At 43.2% G+C, this 23,555-nt stretch overlaps 1 protein-coding gene across 2 annotated transcripts in view; it reads right to left on the reverse strand.

Moving 5' to 3' along the window:
• Nucleotides 1-23,555, reverse strand: part of ACO1 (aconitase 1) — a 173,277-nt gene that overhangs the window by 106,518 nt on the left and 43,204 nt on the right. For both annotated transcript variants that reach the window (XM_033920367.1, XM_033920357.1), the window contains exons 3-9: nucleotides 22,130-22,298; nucleotides 20,066-20,203; nucleotides 17,371-17,440; nucleotides 5,358-5,541; nucleotides 3,408-3,547; nucleotides 2,556-2,727; nucleotides 2,365-2,465 (exon numbers count right to left, since the gene is read on the reverse strand). In XM_033920367.1, coding sequence (XP_033776258.1) covers nucleotides 2,365-2,465; nucleotides 2,556-2,727; nucleotides 3,408-3,547; nucleotides 5,358-5,541; nucleotides 17,371-17,440; nucleotides 20,066-20,203; nucleotides 22,130-22,298 — 974 coding nt within the window. The remainder of the gene's footprint in view (nucleotides 1-2,364; nucleotides 2,466-2,555; nucleotides 2,728-3,407; nucleotides 3,548-5,357; nucleotides 5,542-17,370; nucleotides 17,441-20,065; nucleotides 20,204-22,129; nucleotides 22,299-23,555) is intronic.

Genomic DNA, 23,555 nt, shown 5'->3' on the forward strand with positions numbered 1-23,555 from the left:
CCAACAGCGACTTGCATGGTCTTAACGTCTGTGTTTTGTGCATCTAGCCCTGAATACGTTTCAGTTATAATTATAGGAACACATTAGTTCAAAACCTATGCCACAATCCAGCACCAATATTTCAGAACAGGTTAAAATGAAGCAGAACCCTTTCTTTTACTGTGCAGGATGTCTAAAGAAACAGATGCAAGCAGTTAAGAGGCCTTTTGCCTCAGTTTAGAATAAACCATTGTGCTTCTGGCATCTCCCATAAATCATTTGCTTCTGGTTAGAGAATGACACGGGGAAAAAATCTGTCCCCGTCCCCGGCCCACCATCCTCTGCACCGCCCTGTCACCGCTGTTCCCTTCACCGCCCCGTCACCGTCAACCCTTTCACCGCCCCGTCACCGCCACTGCCATCCCATTCACCGCCCCGTCACCGTCCCCGCTGCATCCATATAAGCCTTAGTACTGTAATATTTAGCTTATTCCTTTCTTATAAATCAAAGTTCCTGCTGCGGAACTAGAGAAAGAGATGTTCAGCTGGCAGGGCTTTGTTTATAAATTTTTATCAACACAACTAATATACTACTTTATCCTAAAGCAAAAAATAAATAAATAAATATAATTTTTTTTTCTACCTTTGTTGTCTGGTTTCTGCTTTCCACATCTTCTCATTCAATTCCTTCCATCCACTGTGTGTCTTCTCTCTGCGTCTTCCATTTGCTGTTACTGTGCCTCTCCCTTCACCCCCCCCCAATTGGTCTAGCACCCATCTTCTTCCCTCCGCTCCCCCATAGTCTGGCATCTGTCTTCTTCCCACTCTGTCTTCCACATTTCCCTTCAGGGTCTGTTCCTCTCCACCCTCCTTCAATGTCTGTCCTATTCATTTCCACCACCACCCTTCCCTCCCTCCTTTACCATCTGTTCCTTTCTACCACCCTTCAGCTCCTCTCGCATGGCCTACCTATCTACCTTCCTCCCTCTTATTTTCATGGCACGTTACAATGTAATTTGTGCAAGCCACTGGAGTCTGCGAGCTCGGTCCCTGTCCCATCCCCACAAACCATCTTGCTTCCGTGCTACTATTTTCCCCATTTCTAATATCTCCCCTATGTATCTGCCATTGCCCCCCCCTGTGTCCATATACCATCCCCATGGCATGTCCCCTTTATGTCTCTGTCCCTATACCCCATGCACATAATTTCCCCTCTTTCTGTTACCTTCCTGTGTCCAGATTTCCCCTATCTTCCTTTTCCATACCAGTGTGTCTCTTCTTTTCAACCCCATCTAGCTTTTTCCCTCTTTCTTCCCCCCCCCCCTGCTTCTAGCATCTGGCTCACCTGCCTGTCCTTCCCTTTCTTTCCTGCTGTGGGTTTTTCTTTCCATCTTCATCCCCTTGGCCCAGAATCCTTTTCCCTTTCACTCCCTCCTTCCAGTTTGAGCCGGGAACACGGACGATCGCACGGTCCCCGCAGCCCCCACCCGCCTGCCCAATCGATCCTAGTGTTTAGCCAGCTCTCTCCCTTCTCCTCACCTTAGTTTGCAGGCTTTCTTTTTCGGCGACCTGCACGCTTTCCCAAAGAGCCGTGCACACGCGGCTGCTCAGTGTTCAATCTTCTGCTCTGCTGCAACTTCCTGTTTCTGGTTGCGTCAGAGCAGAAGATCGAAACTGAGCAGCAGTGGGTGCGCGGCTCTTTGATAAGGAACCTATCTAAGGGGCAGAGACGCAAAGCCTACACATCTCAAATTGGTTTTAGCCAGTCTAACTGAAATGTTATTTTTAAGAGCAATGCAGAGACTTTCGGTCACTGCTTTACCATACATGGAAGCAGTGACCTGAACGTTCTATGCTAATGAGCTTCCTGGTATTTAAACAAGCTCATTAGCAATCCCCTCTAATGCTCAGAAAAACAGTGCAGGGAAAACTCTGTCCTAACGGCTGAAAACTGACAAATCTGAGCCGTTGATTGTCCCATGCTAACTTTCCTGTCAAGTGATTGGCTCAGGCACTCACAGGAAAATCAGCAGAGGCAGCAGCCATCTTCTCTCCTACACACCCCAAACTTAAAAATTCCCTGGTGGTCCAGTGGACCCCTGACCAATCAAATTCCCTTGTGGTCTGTTGATCCCCCTCCAACCTTGAGAAATTTCCGAGTGGTCCAGTGAACCCCTCTGACCCTACTGACCTGACCTGGCGGAGGTTGGAGGGAGGAGTCAGGTCCTGGTGTCAATTTAAATAGAACAGAAACAATGTAATCCAAACTTGTGCTTCACAGAACAAAGCTCCCACACCATACCCCTTCTGGCTTTTTTTCTGGATCATAAACCCCAGGACTGAAGGGGGTTCAGAAATAGATGTGAATGTTTATTATTATCTTACCTGAGTGAAATCTGGATCCTGGGCAGCGTCATTGAAGTTCCTGAACATTCCCACTGCCTCGAGGTACTTCTGAATATATTTAATTTTTTCTTCTTCACGACCTGTAGATGAGTATTGTACATAAGCAAAGACTCCACCATGTCACACTTCTACAGCGATGTTTAGGTTTTTCTCACTTCCCCTGCACTCACCTGTCTGCAGCAGATATCGGACACTAATGTGATCCACTGGGAAGAAAGCCACTGTCGCTCCATATTCAGGACACATGTTGGCAATGGTGGCACGATCAGCGATGGACAGTTGGGCCACACCTGCCCCGAAGAATTCAACAAACTTACCAACAACACCAACTTGGCGGAGGTGCTGAAAAACAAAACAAAACAAAATGTAGCTCTCACTTAATTCCAATACCATACTCAGGTGAGTCAGGTCCCCCATTTACAAGCCCACGGTCACTTCTTGTGTTGGTCGGCCAGCCTGGTCGGTTTCCAAGATTTGTTTAGTGAATCGTGTCCCTGACTACTTTGCATGCCGTTCCCCTCATTTGTATGCATGGATCGGAATCAGATCGGCACAGAGGTAAGTGAATCGGGCCAGAGTAAAATCGGGTTGCAAACCGATTGGTACACGATCAGTTTGCTTAGTGAATCTAGCACTGAATATTGTGTTAACTGGCTAAGTTTGAAAACCCCCACCCCAGGCACACCCTGATTTTTTTTCTTTGTTTTGTTTAGCTAAGGGCTTCTTTTACTAAGCTGCGAAAGCGTTTATAGCGCGTGCTAAACCCACACTACGTGGCTAGAACTAACGCCAGCTCAATGCTAGCGTGTGGGGCAATTTAGCGCGCGCTAAAAACGCTATCGCAGCTTAGTAAAAGGAGCTCTAAGTATATGCACACTGTGATTCTGTGCAGACAGATTTTGCTATATGGGGAGGATTGGACTGGTTAAATATATTCCATTGAAATAGCCTTTAACAGCATAAACATTTTGACTTTAAACCCCTTTTCCATATTACGGAAAGTAAACATGTCACCAGCTTACCTTTGTAATAGTTAGAACTATGTCTGTGGAAGTTACCAGGGGATGTGGATTTCCTTCCAGTTTGTAGCCAATTACTTCAGGGAGCACCATACTGATCGGCTGGCCCAGCATTACAGCTTCTGCTTCAATTCCTCCTACCCCTTAATGTAAAAAAAGACAAAGCTAGAGACAGTAAAACCATATACGTACAACAGACAGAATGAACTTGTGGCAGCACCCATCCAAGTACCACCCGGAATGGTTTAAGCCAGCGCTTTGCAACATTTTCCACAGAGTACCCATCCCCTAGCTCAGAGGTAGAGAACTCCGGTCCTCAAGAGCCGTATTTCAGGATTTCCCCAATGAATATGCATGAGATTTATTTGCATGCACTGCTTTCAATGCATATTCATTGGGGAAAATCCTGAAAACCCGACTGGAATACGGCTCTCGAGGACCAGAGTTCCCTACCCCTGCCCTAGCTCAATGGATCCCAACCTATCATACTATTCGTACTGAAATTAACCATAAAGCATTAAAAAGTTATTAAAATCATACTTTTTACAACAGGCTTTTGAAATTGACTCCTTTCTGATTGATCACATTCATTAATTTGAGCGGTTCACAAGCAACTGACCTACTATTATAATATTATTTTACTGTGTGGATGGACTTGAATATATCTTTGATATGAATTATTAAAATAGATCTTTTCTTTATATTATGGAGTTCTTTTCAGTTTTTTTTTTTATTTTATGTAATTTTAATGTAATCCGCTGAGAACTTTTATAAGATTTGGCAGAATTTCAAATTTTAATAAACAAACATCTTCCTTCAGCTTTCAAACTGCCATCTAGTGAATGGTGTTTGAGGGTAGATGGGGCCACTGTACAAACTGCTGTTTTCTGGTGCAACTTCTCATGAACAATTAAACACCCACAATGAAAGCGTTTTGTTAAAAATTTAACTACGTGAAGTCAATCTGCTTTGTTAAGCAATTTGATAATGGTAATAATGGGTATTTCTATCCCACTTTATCCCTTCTTAAAAGTTTAGAACAAGCTAACATAAAATGAGAACTGAACAAATATTCAGAAAATATAAAAGAATATAAAAAAATAATTAGCATGGAAAAAATTTCAAAAAAATAACTTCAACATCTTTCAAAACTGATAATATGAAGAACAGCAGCAAACATTTTGTGGTAATGCATTCCATTGCTCAACTAAGTGGACTGAACAGGATTTACTATAACCAGATTTCAACCTAATTACTTTGAAAGAAAGATATTGCAAAAGATAGTAATTCTGTGTTCAACCACAAAGAAACCTATTTGATAAATTAATTAACTTAATGATACAGGACAACTGCCTTCTAAAATTTTAAAAACTAAACACAACTTAAAAATTATTCTGGCCCTCAATGACAACCAATGAAGAGAAACCAACAATGGAGAAACACAACGGAACTTTGCTTTATTAAAACTCAATCTAGCAGCCATATTTTGAATCGGTTGCAATTTACTGAATTGTTCTTTCTTGGTAAGGGGGAGGGGAGTTTCTGACAAAGAAGGTAGGATTAGTGAGGTTAGGGTCATCAGAGGAGGCGGGTTTGGAAAGGAGGGGAAAAAATTGTCACATTTTTTCCCTGCTTTTAAATAGTTATTCAATAGACACATCGGTAATGTTTTTGTATTCTTAAAAAGTTTCACGACTTAATAAAAGATACTTTAAAATAAATGCGCACAATGCTTCGTTTTCTCAGGATCTATCTTCCAATTTCCTTTGCAACATTCCTATCACCCACCCCGGCCAATCCAAGAAGTACAAGAACTGACCTTTCATAGGGCAATGCCTAGCATCTGCCACCTGAGCCGTAGGGTGTTTTCTAATGGGTATGTGTCATGGATTTGATGCAGCTAGGCCTGAACAGCCAAGTATGAGAGAAGTCAATGGCGCACAGTGACCTTACCCCATCCAAGCACTCCCAAACCATCAATCATAGTTGTGTGTGAATCTGTCCCCACCAGGCTGTCTGGATAGTAGAACCCATCTTGATCAAATACCACTCGTGCCAGGTACTCTAAATTCACTTGGTGGATAATTCCGGAGCCTGGGGGAATAATCCTCATATTTTGAAAAGCTTGGGATCCCCACTGAAACAAAAACAGAAAGTAGAATATTGTCAAACAACACTCTGTACGTGGAAAGCTGAACCCCCAGTGACTGGGACTTATATACCACCTTTTTGTAGTTTTACAACCACACTCAAAGCAGTTTATATTCAGGTAACATAGAAACATAGAAATAGACGGCAGATAAGGGCCCACGGCCCATCTAGTCTGCCCACCTTAATGTCCCTCCCCTACCTTTGCCCTGTGAAGAGATCCCATGTGTCCCTATATGTCCCAGTGGGCTCTAATCTATCTAATGTACCTGGGACAGTGGAGTATTAAGTCAGTTGCCCAGGGTCACAGAGAGCAGTGCAGAGTTTGAACCCACAACCTCAGGGTGCCGAGGCTGTAGCTCTAACCACTATGACACACTTTAAAAAGGATGAGTATGGGTTCTGCACAGGTGAGATATGGAAGGCAATAGTGATCATTTTGGCTTCATCACCCACTTATTTTCTAATGTTGAATGATTTATGTAAAATTTTGATTCATATTCAAGCTGAAGCTGAGGTGAAGACAGTTATTTGTCTCTTAGGAATGACGCACATTTTGTCTTATTGTAGTGCATATCTAGTAAAAAAAAAAAAAAAAAAAAAGCAGTGGGGGCTAACTTTATAACACAGGTGCATATGTTGCACTGATTTAATAAAAGCAACATATGCACTTATATAAAATTACTAAAGGGAAGCTAAGCGGACAGAATCAATGCATGTAAGTATATTTTATCAAACAGATGCATAAGTGCCAAGTCTGTCCTTGCCCTGCCCAACCCTCCCCCCCAAAAAAAAAAAAAAAAAAATACCTACACATATGGTAGATGCCCAAGGAGCCTATTCTGTACTGGCACCTGGGCACCCAACTACCATTATAAAATACTAGCATCTTATATTTATGTGTCTACAGTTACACCAGCTATAGGCTCAATTCCACTGCAGTTGTGTGAATGTGGTAGGGAGGCATTCTTTTATATTCTGTAAGTTATACTGATTTCTACAGAAAGTGCTAAAAATTGTGTGTGCAAATTTGGGTGCACACCCAATTTAATTAACGAGCCAATTAGGATCTTAACAAGCAACTTTTGCCAATAATTGAATTTAATATGTACATACGTAACTTTAGGCGCAAGTTTTATACACAAGTCCAAAAAGGGGGCGTGGAAATGGGAAGGTTATAGGCGGATCGGGGTGTTTCCTCCAAGTTATACAATAGTTATTGATCTGTGCTTAATTTAGGTGTGAGGATTTGCACATTTCCGTTGGTGTAAATTGCCATACCTAAAGTTGGGCATTGTTCTAAACGCTATTCTAGAAATGACATGTAACTTTGAGCACTGTTTATAGAATAGCCCTCAGAATTTTTTTTCCAGCTACTATAATAGTCATTGGTCTTTACCATAAGGTGTCTGGGGACAGACTTAAATTTATTTATTTAATTTGATTTATATCCTGTCCTCCATAGAGGGCTCAGAACGGGTTACAAGGTAACATACATAAGATCTCAATATGTATACTTTGGAAGAAAGGCAGGAGAGGGGAGATATGAAAAGAGACGTTTAAGTACCTACGTGCATAAATGTGCATGAGACGAGTCTCTCTTATTTGAAAGGATGCTCCGGAATGAAAAGGCATAGGATGAAGTTAAGAGGCGATAGGCTCAGGAATAATCTAAGGAAGTACTTTTTTTTACAGAAAAGGTGGTAGATGTGTGGAATAGGCTCTTGGTAGAGGTGGTGGAGACAGAGAACTGTGTCTGAATTCAAGAAAATGTAGGACAGGCATGTGGGATCTCTTAGAGAGAGGAAAAGATAATGGTTACTGCGGATGGGCAGACTGCATGGGCCATTTGACCTTTATCTGCTGTCATGCTTCTATGATTGTTTTTAAGCGCCATATATAGAACCTAGTTCTACGTGGGAGAAACACCTATGTCACACCCCTGTCCCCACTTGAATTTAGGCGCTGTACTGCTTATGTGCACTGATACAGAATAGTGTTTGGGTGCCCTGCTTGCATTTTCACGCATAAGTGAACTCTTTTGTGCATAACGGCAACTATTCTGTGCATTTAAGTGCACCAGAGGCACTTCTAGGATTGCTCTATTGAGATAAAGCATTGCTGTATTGAGATAAAAGCATGCACTAAGGTTCATCTATGTTCACTTATTTTGTGGGTTATAGACAATGAGGTTCTTTTATAAGAGCCGCTCTGAATGTATATAATGCTATTTTACATGCTCAAGCTCCTTATAAAATTCCTCCCTTATTGCTGTTTGTTATTTAGATCTGGGGAGAATTCAGTATGAAAGAGGAAAAGGAAAACAAATGCCAATCTGCACGTGACCATGCTGACATTAGTAAGTCCAAAGCAATAGGGCTCTTTTTTTTTTAAGATACGAATAGGCAATCTGACCAGGGCTGTGGTTTCTGAGTCAGAGTCGTGGAGTCAGTCGAAAGCTATTTTTGGCCTGTGGAATTGGAGTCAGTGAAAATGTGCCTACTCCAACTCTTAATAGAGTTAGATTGTATGTCATGCAAATATTATAATGCTTACATTTCTTATTTCACAGATAATTTGATTAACCCATTTGTTTTAGGATCTCTTTTACTTTTAGAATATATTTGTTATCAAGTTCTTTGATGATTACAAAATGTAATCATATTTTAGGATATTTATATTAGCGCAAGTGGCGCCTAGAGAATGACACAGGGACAAAATTTGTTTGTCCCTGTTCCCGAAAGCTCTGTCCCCGCCCTGTTCCATCCCCGCAAACTCCTAACTAGATATATAAATAAAGGAGTCGGAGTCAAAGTGGAGTTACCATAAATAAGGAGTTGGAAGATTTTGTGTACCGATTCCACAGTCCTGAATCTGACCTTTTTGAAAATGGGAAAATAACCGGTGTCAGGTCAAAAGCACGCCGGGACAAAGGCGCGCCCAGACAATTGAGCGCAGCGCGCGCCGCCATGCCGCTCTAAATTACTGTTTTTAGCACTCCGACGGGGGGGGCGTGGGGGGGAACCCCCCACTTTACTTAATAGACATCGCACCGCGTTGTGGGGGCGTTGTGGGGGGTTGTAACCCCCCACATTTTACTGAAAACTTCACTTTTTCCCTGTTTTTAGGGAAAAAGTTCAGTTTACAGTAAAATGTGGAGGATTACAACCCCCCATAAAGCACAGTTACTTACCATAACAGGTGTTATCCAGGGAAAGCAGACAGATATTCTTAACGTATGGGTGACATCACCGACGGAGCCCCGGTACGGACACTCTTAACTAGAAAGTTCTAGTTGGCCGCACCGCGCATGCGCGAGTGCCTTCCCGCCCAACGGAGGAGAGCGTGGTCCCCAGTTTAGATAAGCCAGCTAAGAAGCCAACCCGGGGAGGTGGGTGGGACGTAAGAATATCTGCCTGCTGTCCCTGGATAACACCTGTTACGGTAAGTAACTGTGCTTTATCCCAGGACAAGCAGGCAGCATATTCTTAACGTATGGGTGACCTCCAAGCTAACCCTTTGATACAGTTCCTCATAGGAGGCTGTTGAACAAACTTGAAGGGCTGAAGTTAGGAACCGAAGTGGTGAACTGGGTCAGAAACTGGCTGTCGGACAGACGCCAGAGGGTGGTGGTTAATGGAAGTCGCTCGAAGGAAGGAAAGGTGACTAGTGGAGTCCCTCAGGGTTCGGTGCTGGGGCCAATCCTGTTCAATATGTATGTAAGTGACATTGCTGAAGGGTTAGAAGGAAAAGTGTGCCTTTTTGCAGATGATACCAAGATTTGTAACAGAGTAGACACCGTAGAGGGAGTGGAAAATATGAAAAAGGATCTGCAAAAGTTAGAGGAATGGTCTAATGCCTGGCAACTAAAATTCAATGCAAAGAAATGCAGAGTAATGCATTTGGGGATTAATAATAGGAAGGAACCGTATATGCTGGGAGGAGAGAAGCTGATATGCACGGACGGGGAGAGGGACCTTGGGGTGATAGTGTCCGAAGATCTAAAGGCGAAAAAACAGTGTGACAAGGCAGTGGCTGCTGCCAGAAGGATTCTGGGCTGTATAAAGAGAGGCGTAGTCAGTAGAAGGAAGAAGGTGTTGATGCCCCTGTACAGGTCATTGGTGAGGCCCCACTTGGAGTATTGTGTTCAGTTTTGGAGACCGTATCTGGCGAAAGACGTAAGAAGACTTGAGGCGGTCCAGAGGAGGGCGACGAAAATGATAGGAGGCTTGCGCCAGAAGACGTATGAGGAGAGACTGCAAGCCCTGAATATGTATACCCTAGAGGAAAGGAGAGACAGGGGAGATATGATTCAGACGTTCAAATACTTAAAGGGTATTAACGTAGAACAAAATCTTTTCCAGAGAAAGGAAAATGGTAAAACCAGAGGACATAATTTGAGGTTGAGGGGTGGTAGATTCAGGGGCAATGTTAGGAAATTCTACTTTACGGAGAGGGTGGTGGATGCCTGGAATGCGCTCCCGAGAGAGGTGGTGGAGAGTAAAACTGTGACTGAGTTCAAAGAAGCGTGGGATGAACACAGAAGATTTAGAATCAGAAAATAATATTAAAGATTGAACTAGGCCAGTTACTGGGCAGACTTGTACGGTCTGTGTCTGTGCATGGCCGTTTGGAGGAGGATGGGCAGGGGAGGGCTTCAATGGCTGGGAGGGTGTAGATGGGCTGGAGTAAGTCTTAACAGAGATTTCGGCAGTTGGAACCCAAGCACAGTACCGGGAAAAGCTTTGGATTCTCGCCCAGAAATAGCTAAGAAGAAAAAAAAAAAAAAAAATTTAAATTGAATCAGGTTGGGCAGACTGGATGGACCATTCGGGTCTTTATCTGCCGTCATCTACTATGTTACTATGTAACAGAGAGGGAGGAGGGATGGTTGGCCATTAGGAAAATAAATTTTGTAACACAGATTGGCCGAAGTGCCCATCCCGTCTGGAGAAGGCATCCAGACAATAGTGAGTAGTGAACGTGTGAACTGAGGACCAAGTGGCAGCCTTGCAGATTTCCTCGATGGGCGTGGAACGGAGGAAAGCTACAGAAGCAGCCATAGCTCTGACCCTGTGGGCTGTGACAGCACCTTCCAGTGAGAGACCGGCCCGAGCATAACAGAATGCAATGCAGGCAGCAAGCCAGTTAGAAAGCGTCCGTTTAGAGACAGCGCGCCCCAGACGGTTAGGGTCAAAGGACAAAAAGAGCTGAGGGGAAGAGCGGTGAGCCCTGGTACAGTCAAGGTAGTATGCAAGGGCCCGCTTACAGTCTAGCGTGTGTAACGCCTGTTCCCCAGGATGAGAATGGGGTTTAGGGAAAAAGACAGGCAACACAATGGACTGGTTAAGATGAAAGTCCGAGACTACCTTGGGAAGGAACTTAGGATGGGTACGCAGAACCACCTTGTCATGGTGAAAAACAGTGAAAGGTGGGTCGGCAACCAGTGCATGCAGCTCACTAACCCTCCTGGCAGAGGTGATGGCAATGAGGAAAAGCACCTTCCATGTAAGAAATTTGAGTGAAGTTGTGGCAAGAGGCTCAAACGGAGGTTTCATGAGGGCTGATAGAACCACATTCAGGTCCCAGACGACTGGAGGAGGCTTCAGAGGTGGTTTTACATTGAAGAGGCCTCTCATGAACCGGGAAACCAGTGGATGAGCCGTGAGAGGTTTTCCGAGGATAGGCTCATGAAACGCAGTGATGGACTGAGGTGGACTCTGATTGAGGTAGACTTGAGGCCAGCGTCGGAAAGAGAGAGCAAATAGTCCAACACAGTTTCCACCGCCAACGAGGTGGGATCGTGGTGATGTAGGAGACACCAAGAGGAGAACCTGGTCCACTTCTGATGGTAACATTGGAGGGTGGCCGGTTTCCTGGAGGCATCCAAAATACGACGGACAGGCTGAGACAGATTCTCTGGAGAGGTCAGCCCGAGAGAAACCAAGCTGTCAGGTGGAGCGAGGACAGATTGGGATGTAGTAGAGATTGATGCTGCTGCGTAAGTAGAGTAGGAAACACAGGAAGAGGAATGGGCTCCCTGGAGCTGAGCTGGAGCAGGAGGGAGAACCAGTGTTGGCGAGGCCACCGAGGAGCGATGAGAATCATGGTGGCTTTGTCCCTGCGGAGTTTGAATAGCGTCCGCAACATTAGAGGCAGGGGAGGAAAGGCATAGAGGAACCGATCCGACCAGTCGAGCAGGAATGCATCCGGGGTCAGACGATGGGGAGAGTAGAGTCTGGAGCAGAACTGGGGCAGCTGATGGTTGTGAGGAGCTGCAAAGAGGTCCACCTGAGGAGTGCCCCAGAGAGTAAAGATGGAGTGGAGGGTGGGAGGATCCAAGGTCCATTCGTGAAGTTGCAGGATGCGGCTGAGATTGTCAGCCAGGGAGTTCTGTTCGCCCTGGATATAGACGGCCTTGAGGAAGAGACTGTGGGCCGTGGCCCAGGTCCAGATGTGGATGGCCTCCTGACATAGGAGGGGAGACCCGGTGCCGCCTTGCTTGTTTATGTAGTACATGGCGACCTGGTTGTCTGTGCACAGGAGAAGAACCTGAGGGTAGAGAAGGTGCTGGAAGGCCTTGAGAGCATAGAACATGGCTCTGAGTTCCAGGAAATTGATGTGATGTTGACGCTCCTGAGGGGTCCAGAGGCCCTAAGTGCGAAGATCTCCTAGGTGAGCTCCCCATGCATAGGGGGAGGCATCTGTGGTGATGATCATGGAGTGAGGGGGCAGATGGAAGAGTAGTCCCCTGGAAAGATTTGAGGAGTTCAACCACCATTGAAGAGATTGCTGAAGAGACGATGTCACAGAGATGGGATGAGAAAGAGGATCCGTGGTCTGTGACCATTGGTTGGCCAGAGCCCATTGAGGTGTCCTGAGGTGGAGTCGTGCCAGAGGAAGCACATGGACCGTCGAGGCCATGTGGCCCAGGAGAACCATCATTTGCCGAGCAGGAATAGAGCGACAAAGGAGCACTTGACGGCAGAGATGGAGCAGGGTCCGTTGGCGGTCTGAGGGGAGAAACGCCCTCATCAGAGTGGTGTCGAGGACGGCTCCAATGAACTGAAGTCGCTGTGTGGGAAGCAGATGCGACTTGGGGTAGTTGATCTCGAACCCCAGGAGATGGAGGAAAGAGATGATGTGTTGAGTGGCTTGTAGCACAAGCGGAAACGTAGGAGCTTTCACCAACCAATCGTCCAAGTATGGGAACACCTGGAGGTTGTGAGACCTAAGGAAGGCCGCCACTACAATAAGGCACTTGGTGAACACCCTGGGTGATGATGCAAGGCCAAAGGGTAGCACTTTGTACTGATAGTGGCGGTGCTGTACCTGAAATCGGAGGTAGCGACGTGAAGTCAGGTGGATTGGAATGTGAGTGTAGGCCTCTTTGAGGTCTAGACAACAAAGCCAGTCGTGATGAGAGAGAAGAGGGTAAAGCGTAGCAAGGGAGAGCATCCTGAACTTTTCCTTGACCAGACACTTGTTGAGGTTCCGGAGATCGAGGATGGGACGGAGGTCTCCTGTCTTCTTGGGAACCAGGAAGTAGCGGGAGTAGAATCCCTGACCTCTTTGGTCTGGGGGTACCTCTTCGATGGCATTGAGAAGAAGGAGGGATTGGACCTCCCTCAGGAGGAGGGGGGATTGAGAGGAGTGAGAAACAGACTCTATGGGAGGATTGTCTGGTGGAAGATTCTGGAAGTTGAGAGAGTAGCCGTGGCGAATGATGTTGATGACCCATTGGTCTGATGTGTGACCTCCCAACGGTTGAGGAAGAGTTGAAGACGTCCTCCTATCGGCTGAGGAAGAGGCAAGGATGGTGGGAGACTGGCTATGCCCTGGAGAAAAGAGTCAAAAGGGCTGAGATGGTTTTGACTGTGGGAGAGGCTTGGCAGGTTGGTGAGACTGTGAACGTGCCTGAGATTGGTGCTGCTGACGAGGCCGGCGAGGCTGTTGTTGTTGAGGTGGGTTGAGAGGTCTGGCCGAGAACCTGCGTTGGTAGGAAGACTGCTTTTTGTAGGGGCGAGCAGGTGGAGTTTTCTTTTTAGGTTTGATCAGGGTATCCCACCTGGTCTCGTGTGCCGAGAGTTTCTGGGTAGTTGAGTCCAGGGATTCCCCACAGAGTTCATCACCGTTGAAAAACACATGCGTCTTCTTCGCTCCGCGGAAACGAAGAAACTGGGGACCACGCTCTCCTCCGTCAGGCGGGAAGGCACTCGCGCATGCGCGGTGCGGCCAACTAGAACTTTCTAGTTAAGAGTGTCCGTACCGGGGCTCCGTCGGTGACGTCACCCATACGTTAAGAATATGCTGCCTGCTTGTCCTGGGATAAAGCCGGCACGATGTCTATTAAGTAAACTGGGGGGGTTCCCCAACAAAACCCCCCGTCGGAGCCCCTAAAAACTGTAATTTAGAGCGGCACGGCGGCGCGCACTGCGCTCAATTGTCGGCGCGCGCTTTTGTCTTTCGCGCCGTTGTCTATGAACCAAATAACCACTCAAATTTCAATACTGCTTTTACTGAGCTAAACTGTGTACAGCATTATTGCAGATCTTCTGTAGGAGGGCTCATTCATTTGTCTCTTGTTCGCCTAGGACTAGACGGTATAGAAATTTTAAAAATAAATAAATAATACATTTTCAAGCCTGTGCAAATTCAAGCCCCTTTTTATTAAACTGTTCTTCATCAGCATTATCCCTAGTTTCAGGAAATTAAGGGCTCCTTTTACGAAGGTGCGCTAGCGTTTTTAGCACACGCACCGGGTTAGCGCGCGCTATAGCGCCCACTAGCCAAAAAACTATCGCCTGCTCAAGAGGAGGCGGTAGCGGCTAGCGCGCGTGGCAATTTAGCGCACGCTATTCCGTGCGTCAAGGCCCTAACGCGCTTTCGTAAAAGGAGCCCTAAAACACGTGCAAGGTTATTGTGTCACCAGGAAACAGGAAGAGAGGGTCTTGCTTAAACAGACTTCTTCCCACTGGTTTTTGAAAGCACCTACTCTACCCTGCCCGAAAACTCCCACCACACACTGAGGACAAGGCCCCCAAAGATTTATTCGTTAGCTGTACTTAGATAGCACTTTTCTATACATACATAAGTTTATTTCATGGCAAATAAAAACATGTAACCAATTTAAGTGCTCATGCAGCGCTTTGCCCCCTATATCCATCAAGGATATGTATACAGTATATTAAGGGCAATTCTATAATAGATCACGTGAGTGTGTAAGTGTACAGAGTACTGTCACTGTCATGGTTAACTAGTGCCACTTATGCGCATAAATGCACAACTTGTATAAACATTATTCTGTAAGGGCAAATGTACGTGGCACAGAATATAAACCGATACAAAAAAGGAGGCAAAAAATGTCAATAAGGACTCTATGAGTGTGTCTATCAGCTAATCACTCCTAACAAACCAAACCACACAGATACCAAATATCAATTGAAGAATAGGGGCGCTCTCAGTGTGAGGTTGTTAGCGACGGGAGAACAATCTCCAGCGCTTCCACTTACAAAGACGGAGGTGAATAACCCCGCCTGCACACCATCATCGGGCGTCCCTAGTGTGCAAAATCAACTGTGCAGAAATACTAACAATAAATAAATCACAACAGTGAACAAGTGAGAGAGTGAATCAAACTGAAAACTCACTCATAGAGTCCTCCCCAGCCTAATCCCCAAGATACAAAATGAAACCACAGCCAACTTAGCTTTTAAAGCGAGCCAAATGAAGTCAATGAGCATTGCGGGAAACCAAGATAGTCATAGGATCAACCGGTTTCGGGTGAAACCCTTCATCAGGATCTTAAGGCTGGAGCAGAACCGGCTGGGAGGGAAGCAGGAGACCGGTTGATCCTATGACTATCTTGGTTTCCCGCAATGCTCATTGACTTCATTTGGCTCGCTTTAAAAGCTAAGTTGGCTGTGGTTTCATTTTGTATCTTGGGGATTAGGCTGGGGAGGACTCTATGAGTGAGTTTTCAGTTTGATTCACTCTCTCACTTGTTCACTGTTGTGATTTATTTATTGTTAGTATTTCTGCACAGTTGATTTTGCACACTAGGGACGCCCGATGATGGTGTGCAGGCGGGGTTATTCACCTCCGTCTTTGTAAGTGGAAGCGCTGGAGATTGTTCTCCCGTCGCTAACAACCTCACACTGAGAGCGCCCCTATTCTTCAATTGATATTTGGTATCTGTGTGGTTTGGTTTGTTAGGAGTGATTAGCTGATAGACACACTCATAGAGTCCTTATTGACATTTTTTGCCTCCTTTTTTGTATCTTTTTAAGCACCTTTCGGCAAACTTAGAGGAGTTTATATTACAGAATATAAACCAGCATATATGAAAACCTGGACATCAGCAATTTCTACAGCAGGACCATGATGTGGAATTTATTGGCAGGAGTTGTACGGTTGTATGGTGATAAGATGAATTTTAAGAAGATGTTAAAAACACACCCTTTTGTTCAGGCTTTTTATTAATTCGGTTGAATTTTAGAAATCTGAAAAAGTTTTGTAGTAAAGACACTGATACTGTAAAATCTGTTTAACTGTCTCAGGTGCAATTTGTGCATGTATGTTTCCTATAAGTGTCCTATTTGAATTTGTATGTTTCATTGAATTCCGCTTTGATTTAAAGCAGAAGAGAAATTTTTTAAAATAAATAAATATAAATGCAAGGGGGTGTCAACATGGGCGGGGCATGTGTCTTGGGTAGGGCTGTCATGTATGTCAGCAAATTGTGCCCTGTTATTCTTTAACCCGTCAACCTTTTGTTTTCTTTCCTTTTGGTTATTTTTTCCTTTCCCCAACAAATACTGTAATCTATCCCTTTCCCGCAAACCCTTTTGTTTTTGTTTGTCTATTGTATTGGTCTTTTTACCATGTCTGGGTTTTTTTATTTTTAACCCATTGTTTTTACTTTTAACCGCTTTGGTTTGACTATATTTGTTAAAAAATGTGGTATATCAAATAAACTAACTGTAACTGTTTATAAGATACAATATGTTATACATGCCCTTAATGCATATGGGTGTCTGAAGTTACATCGGGTATATGACTGGTGTCACTGCAGATACGTAAATGCAAGGTGTGCTGATGCCGGGTTATGCTAGTATTTAGATACTCAGATTCCATTATAGAATAAGCTCTCATTATGTGGCATAGGAGCGCCTAAAAACAGGCACTCATTTATAATAGAGTGAAGTGAAAAAAATCCCCTCTCCGGATTTCCCTTATTATTGCATGTTTCTCACTGAGTGCTTTCTGATCTTTAAACAGTTTGTAATATTAGACAAAAGAAACCTGAGTAGACACATAACACAGTTTTTTAAATTATTACCTCAATTATTTAAGGAACAAAACTTATCCAACACCCCAATCACCTATGTGAAAAAGTAACTGCCCCTAAACTTAGGGCTCCTTTTACAAAGGTGTGCTAGCAATTTAAGTTCACGCACCAGATTAGCGCGCGCTAGCTGAAAAATTACCGCTAGTGCACCTTTGTAAAAGGAGCCCTTAATAACTGGATGTAGCACCTTTGTCAAATATTACACTTTGTTTTAAGATCAGAAACCATTTGATGTGACATATATGCAATAAGAAAAACTGGAGGGAGGTGCTTTTCACATCACTATAGAATTGCTTCCACTAAGTCTACAAAATATGCAAATTTCTTTCATGCATATTTAGAGTAGATATCTTGGAAAACCAACTGTTGTGAGGTCAGCAGGACAGACTTGGGGAGACCTGTGTTTATGGGTTCTAATGTATTTCTCTTCTGAAGAGCATGAAGACACACACTCTTTTGCTCCCCTACCTTCAAAAACTCAAACCTCTCTCTGTTCCTTTCAAATTCAAGTTCCTGATTCTTCTGCAAACTATCGGGCCTGCGGAAAAGAAAATAGATTCATACGTTGAAGTCATTTTGCAGTCCCCAATCCTTCCGCTTCAGAGACCATTTCAGTGCAAGTCTTCCTAGTAATGCCCTGGAGTTCTAGAATAGCCTGGACCTCATTCCCACAGAACTGGGACTGGTCTATTCACTGACAGTACAGTGACTAAATGAATATTAAATGCCGGAGGAAAAAATGGTAAGGAGAGGGATGGGTTCCTGACGCCACAGGACAAAAATCATTTTTAAAAAGAGAGAGAGGGAAGGAATGATGGGTTTCCAACACAGTGGGGAACTCTTATATTATTCTGAAAAGTCATGAAGGGGGAACAATTATTACTTTTTTTTTTTTTTTTTTTTAAACTTAGCCTGATAGTTCCTGACTTTCAGCACGGACCAGCTAAGCTTGTAAATGCAGCTGGTCAGGTTTGGTCAAGTATTTGCCTACAGATCAGTGGCTTAGAAACTAATATAGACTTGTTATCTCAGTAGATCTTTGAATATCTACCTCTAAGTCATCTTTCTTCTCACAAGCAAAACATTTCATGCCTGCCGAATATAAGTTTGATTTGGCGTATTAATGATTAATTTGGGGTTTTTTTTTGAGAGATTGAATTTTTGTTAAATATAATGGAGTTCTTTTAAATTATATTGGAATTTTTAAAATTGTAAACCACTTGAAGATCTGTGTAAGTTGAGCGGTATATGAAGTTTTACTCCCATCTCCTTTTACAAAACCATAGTGTGGATTTTAGCACCAGCCACGGTAGTAACAGCTCCGAAACATAACCAAGCAATGCCAATGTCTTTGCGGGACTTTCTTCCACAGCACAACACAGTACCATGTTCAACTTCCACCTCCTTTGTTGCCCATTTAGGGTTTCTGTTCTTCATTTTACAATCAAGAAAATCAAGACTACAAACCATTGCAAGGTATACACCTATGCCAATATCAGGGCAGCTAGTCTTTCTGTATTGCTATGATGCACAATTTAGCAACAGGTGATTGCTACTTATGTTTGTAACTTAGAAGAACATGCTTTAGGCCTTTATGGGGTGTGTGAGGGTGAAGATGTGTGTGAGAGGGGGTTCTGGAGGTATGTTTATGAAGGATGGGGTCATATTCCTAAAGCATCAAGACTGATTAATTCTAATTTAGTGTTTTTAGTTAAAATGTGAATCAATCATGTCATGAAAGGTCAAAATGTAGTACTGGCACTGCAAACATGTGAACACAAGTTATATTGTATAAGCAGTCTAGGAAAGTAAAGGGGTGCCAGGTTAACTCTTGTCATCCTTTAAGAGAAATATTACAGATCAGAAGCTTTGTGAAGAAGGGGGATAGACAAGATTTGTTTTAGAAGGAAACAGCAAGAGTCAAGGACATTCATCAAAATTCCTTAATACACCCCGTATTGCTTCCATGTTTGTAAATCAGGCTTATAAATGATGGAGAATTATCAGTTCAAAAGACAGAATTCTACAGTATCAGAAGTGAGGTAGATCACTTTCAGAAAAACTTTTCTGCCATTCCAAGTGTAAGTTTCAGGATAGTTTTAGGTAAGGCCTAAGTTATAAACAAAGAGGAAATGGAACTGTGGTGTAGAGGAAAAGGACAGACAGGCTGGAGTCAGGAGCAATAGAAGAGGGGCTGGATTAGAAGTCAGGGCGACTGTTCTCTGCTCTGTTCCAGGTTCACCCCCCTCCCCTCCTCTTCCCCTGAAAGCTAGGGGATGAAGAAGAACAACCCAGCTGTATTAGAACCTGAAAAGTAGTGGAAGAACTACATTATAAACTGTTCCTCCAGAAATTAAGGCCAAGTTTTAGGTGGAATCTATGTAACATTTTGCTTGATGTGTCTTGTGTTTGATCAAGAAATTACCAAGGTTAGTTTCCATTACAGCGCATTTTATTCAAGCCACAGTATCTATTGGGTTGGCACCATTCGTCTGGATGTCTGTAAGCACAGGCACAAAAAAACAAATGCTCAAAGACAGCCCCCCCTCATATATCCACAGTCACTTTAACAGGTCACACTCTACCCTGTCTCTGAGATTTCAAATGGAGACTGCATTGACTACACTAACTGATGATGTATAACGTATATGGACAGTGGACTGGCAGACGTCTGTGAACAAGCAAAGCAAAAGACTGGGTTGTGCATTCCTTTGTGATTTACGAACAAGCAAGCTTTATGGACTTTGTGAAAAAATTATGGAGCTGCATGGTCTCAGACAGTTTTTGTGAAATTAAGGGAAGGATTTTTTAATGAGCCTATGAATGATGAAAAAAGAGCATAAGCTCGATTGCTAAATGCTACCCATATTTTTTTTTCTAAGGCTTTTTCCTACCCTAATAAAAAAAAATATATATATATACAGTTTATTTATTGATTGATTACTTATAGCCTAAGCAGTTTACATTCAGGTTCACAATATGACTACTGAGAATTTATGATAGGGCTGAGAGTTTTGGGGTAAAATATACAATTTTTTTTTAAAAATTGATTGACTTGATAGTAAACAACTGTCCTCATACAATATTGTTGGAAGGGGAAACATGCCATTTTATCATCCTATAAATTGTTCTTTCTGCTGTGGACTTGTTTTAAATCCCTCACCTTCTGTTGAAGTCAACTTGGATGGAATGATCAATGACCAAGTCAGCAGGACAGACGGGATTGATTTTTTCTGGGTCTCCTCCCAACCTTTTCACAGCATCCCGCATGGCAGCAAAATCGACCACAGCAGGTACACCCCTAAAAATAAAAACAACAGAGGCAGTTGCAGGTCAGGATTAACTAGCCCAAAATGACTTGCTTATTATTTTTTAGCCCACCTGAGTGAAATTCTTAGCAAAGCCTTCCATGAATGAATGAACCTCTGCAGCAGCCATATACAAGCAAGACAACTATTTACAGCAGTAAACTCTTACAGAGAATATGCTCAGGCAATAAGATGTTTTCTTATTAAATGGCGCCATTAATCATGTCTGATGCAGGCCATTTTCGCTCTCTGGAAAGCTACTTTCAAGGGTTTTATGTAGTCAGTATCATGGCTTTTTTCAACTGATTCTCTGAAGAAGTACCAATGGAACAGATCTGTCAGAGTCAGTTATTGTGGCCACTAAGATAAGTGGTTTTTCTATGAACTTTCTATGAATTCAGTTTTATGTGACTAAATTGTTATTTTGCACAGAATTGCCATTTTGCATAGATGCTTTATTCATTAATTTCATTTTTGGACAATCATATTAACTAATTTATAAAAACTACTACTAAAATTTTTTTTAATAGTATTATATTAATTGTCACACTTAACAAATTATTGGATTTATATCAAAAGGAAGGAAGCGGACCAATGATTGAAGCCATTATATTGCATTTGTCAAATAGCCACAGGCTGTTATGAGACACAGCAGTACGGTCTGAGGTTTGCCTTCTTTCAAGCTATCTATCAGTACAATTGAATTGATTAATTAATAAATTAATCTTTTTATTCCACTTTTGTTATATATTTCTTATTAAATGTACACAATATTATAGCACAGAGTTTCTATACATTAAATGCAGTGTAAAAAAATTTTTAAACCCCAAAGCCTAACATCATTACAAGATTTCAATTCCCCCAATCTATTTAAATAGTATACTGGATATAGTTTTAAGGAAAATAAAATGGTTTGACCAAACAAGCTAGAAACCTGACCATTATGGTCAAATCTATCTATTTGGCGGGGGCTGGTGCAACAACATTACTACAATACAAAAGCTAAGTCATTTACAATGCTACAAGATTGGATTAATAAACAGTAAATGATTTTGAAGAAGTTAATAATGGGCAGACTGGATGGACTGTTCAAGTCTTTATCTGCCGTCATTTACTATGATAAAAAATTTAATATGAACAAATCACTCATTCAGATGGATCAATGAGGAGTTCTGCCACACTGAGCTTACTGCTTGGGTGGCGTTCCGAGTATCCTAAAAAGAGTGATTATTAAATTTGGATTTAGCGCTATGGAGTAGAGAGTTGCGCGGGGACAGAAATCCCACCCATCCCCGCCTGTCCCTGCCAGGATCCTCTCCGTCCCCACCCGTCTCCGCAAGGATCCTCTCCATCCCCACCCGTCCCCGTCAGGATCCTCTCCGTCCCCACCCATCTCCGCAAAGAATTACCTCCATCCCCGCCTGTCCCCATAAAAAATAGCAATTACTTCTGATAGGATCAGCAATTCCACAGTTTCTTTTGTGTTTGCGCTGCTGTTTTCCTTGTGGAATCTCTTTGGTGGAACCCTTTTTTTGTTTTCTCTTCAGGTAATTAACTTATAAACCCCCTCTTTTACTAAGGCTGACGTGTCCATTATATTATATGGATGAACCCTGCTTCCAAAGCCCTCCATCCCCGTGGGAGTCCCGTTGGCCAGAGGGGGGTCCCCGTGGAAGTCCCGTGGGTTAGGGGGGATTCCCGCGATCCCCGTTCCCGTGCAGACCTCTACTATGGAGTTGAGTTTTGGTGAATCAACAAATCTATCTCAGGCATATTCACTGTCAATATCCTCTAAACCTGCCTGGTTGTATGTATCTGAAAGACTGAGTTGAGAACATATGAAAAAACTGTCATCGTGTACCTCTCTCTCCCCACAAATCCCTTCCCATGGATTTAAACCATCCCTTTTTCTCACATACGTGAAATCTTGCAGAATAACCCGTGAAGGCCTAAATGGCACTTCAACATTCTTGTGCTGTGTCATGCTCCAGTTCAAGATATTCTCAATGTCTTGTTTCTTCACCAGAAACTCATCACAGTTTCTAACGGCTGCTTCCAGGAGAACTCGAATAGAAAAGGGCAAGCGTGCTGCAAAAAAAAAAAAAAAAAAAATCAAGTCAAATTTTTTAAAAACTAACTAAAATACATTGGGGGAGGGGGGAAGAGGTGGTCAGCAACATGGTTCATAAAACAATTTACAAGTAAGAAACATTGGCATAATCTGTACAACTGACAATCCATTTATATTTCTTAAATGTGCCACAAATGATATGTTCCACTGAAGCTTGGAAAAGACAGTTTTGTAATTTGTATGTTTTCTTTTTTAATATGTGGCAAATGAACAAAATCATCAGACCATCATAAGCATTAGATAGTAATAGTATCATAGGGAATATTAAAACTGATCCTATTTTTTTCAATACCTTCCCCTCTATGTTTTAAGATTCTCCTTTTCTTCATTAGACTGAACCTTCTGTATTCAAACCAGAAATCAAATAAGTCTTTTCTTCAGTCACATCTAGAGAAAATGGCAGTGATTCTCTATGCCTTCTCACTCTCTTGCACTTTCTTTAGCCATATCCTAATTATTCTGCTGCAATATTTTATAACTTGCACTTTTAAAGAAACTTTGGCTGGACAGAGACAGTGGCCATCCTCCATCCTCTGGCCTCTTAGCAGGGTGGGTAAAAATTAAGGGGTTCATAATCGAAAGAGAAAAAGGCCATGGCCTAAGTCGGCACTTGGACGATCAAAAACGAAAGACGTCCAAGTGCCAATAATCGAAACGGATTTTGGACGTGTTTACAAACGACCTAGGCCTTCATAGTGCCACTGAAAGACCATAGCTAAATGGGGCGTGTCAGGAGGAGTGTCGAGGGCGGGATCTGGGCGGGACGTGGGCAGGCTTAGACTTAGTTGTAATGCATGTATAACCGAAAGTCAAACAGCACAGGATCGACGGAACTTGGACGTTGTGTTTTAGACCATTTAAAACATGGTCTAAGTCACAAAAACCCACCTAAACTCACCAGATAAGCACTGCAAACACATAATACAGACCCCCACATACTACCCCGGTGATCACTGACCCCCCCCCAACTCCATAAAAATCATAATCACACCTTTAAAATTCAGCCTCCAGACCATCATCACCTGGCAGCCTAGCTTAGGAAAGCCTAGTCGTCCTGCACTGAAGCATCTTAAGCAGTCTTGGGGATGGGGTAGGAACCCATTGAGAGGAGGCCCCATGCCCATAAGCCCCTGTAATCCCTGCACTGATACTGAAACATGTGCACTCCCCTATACACCCCCCAAAACCCTTTTGTACTGGCATATAAGTGGCTC

This window comes from Geotrypetes seraphini, chromosome 1 (genome assembly GCF_902459505.1).
Source record: "Geotrypetes seraphini chromosome 1, aGeoSer1.1, whole genome shotgun sequence".
Taxonomy (NCBI): Eukaryota; Metazoa; Chordata; class Amphibia; order Gymnophiona; family Dermophiidae; genus Geotrypetes; species Geotrypetes seraphini.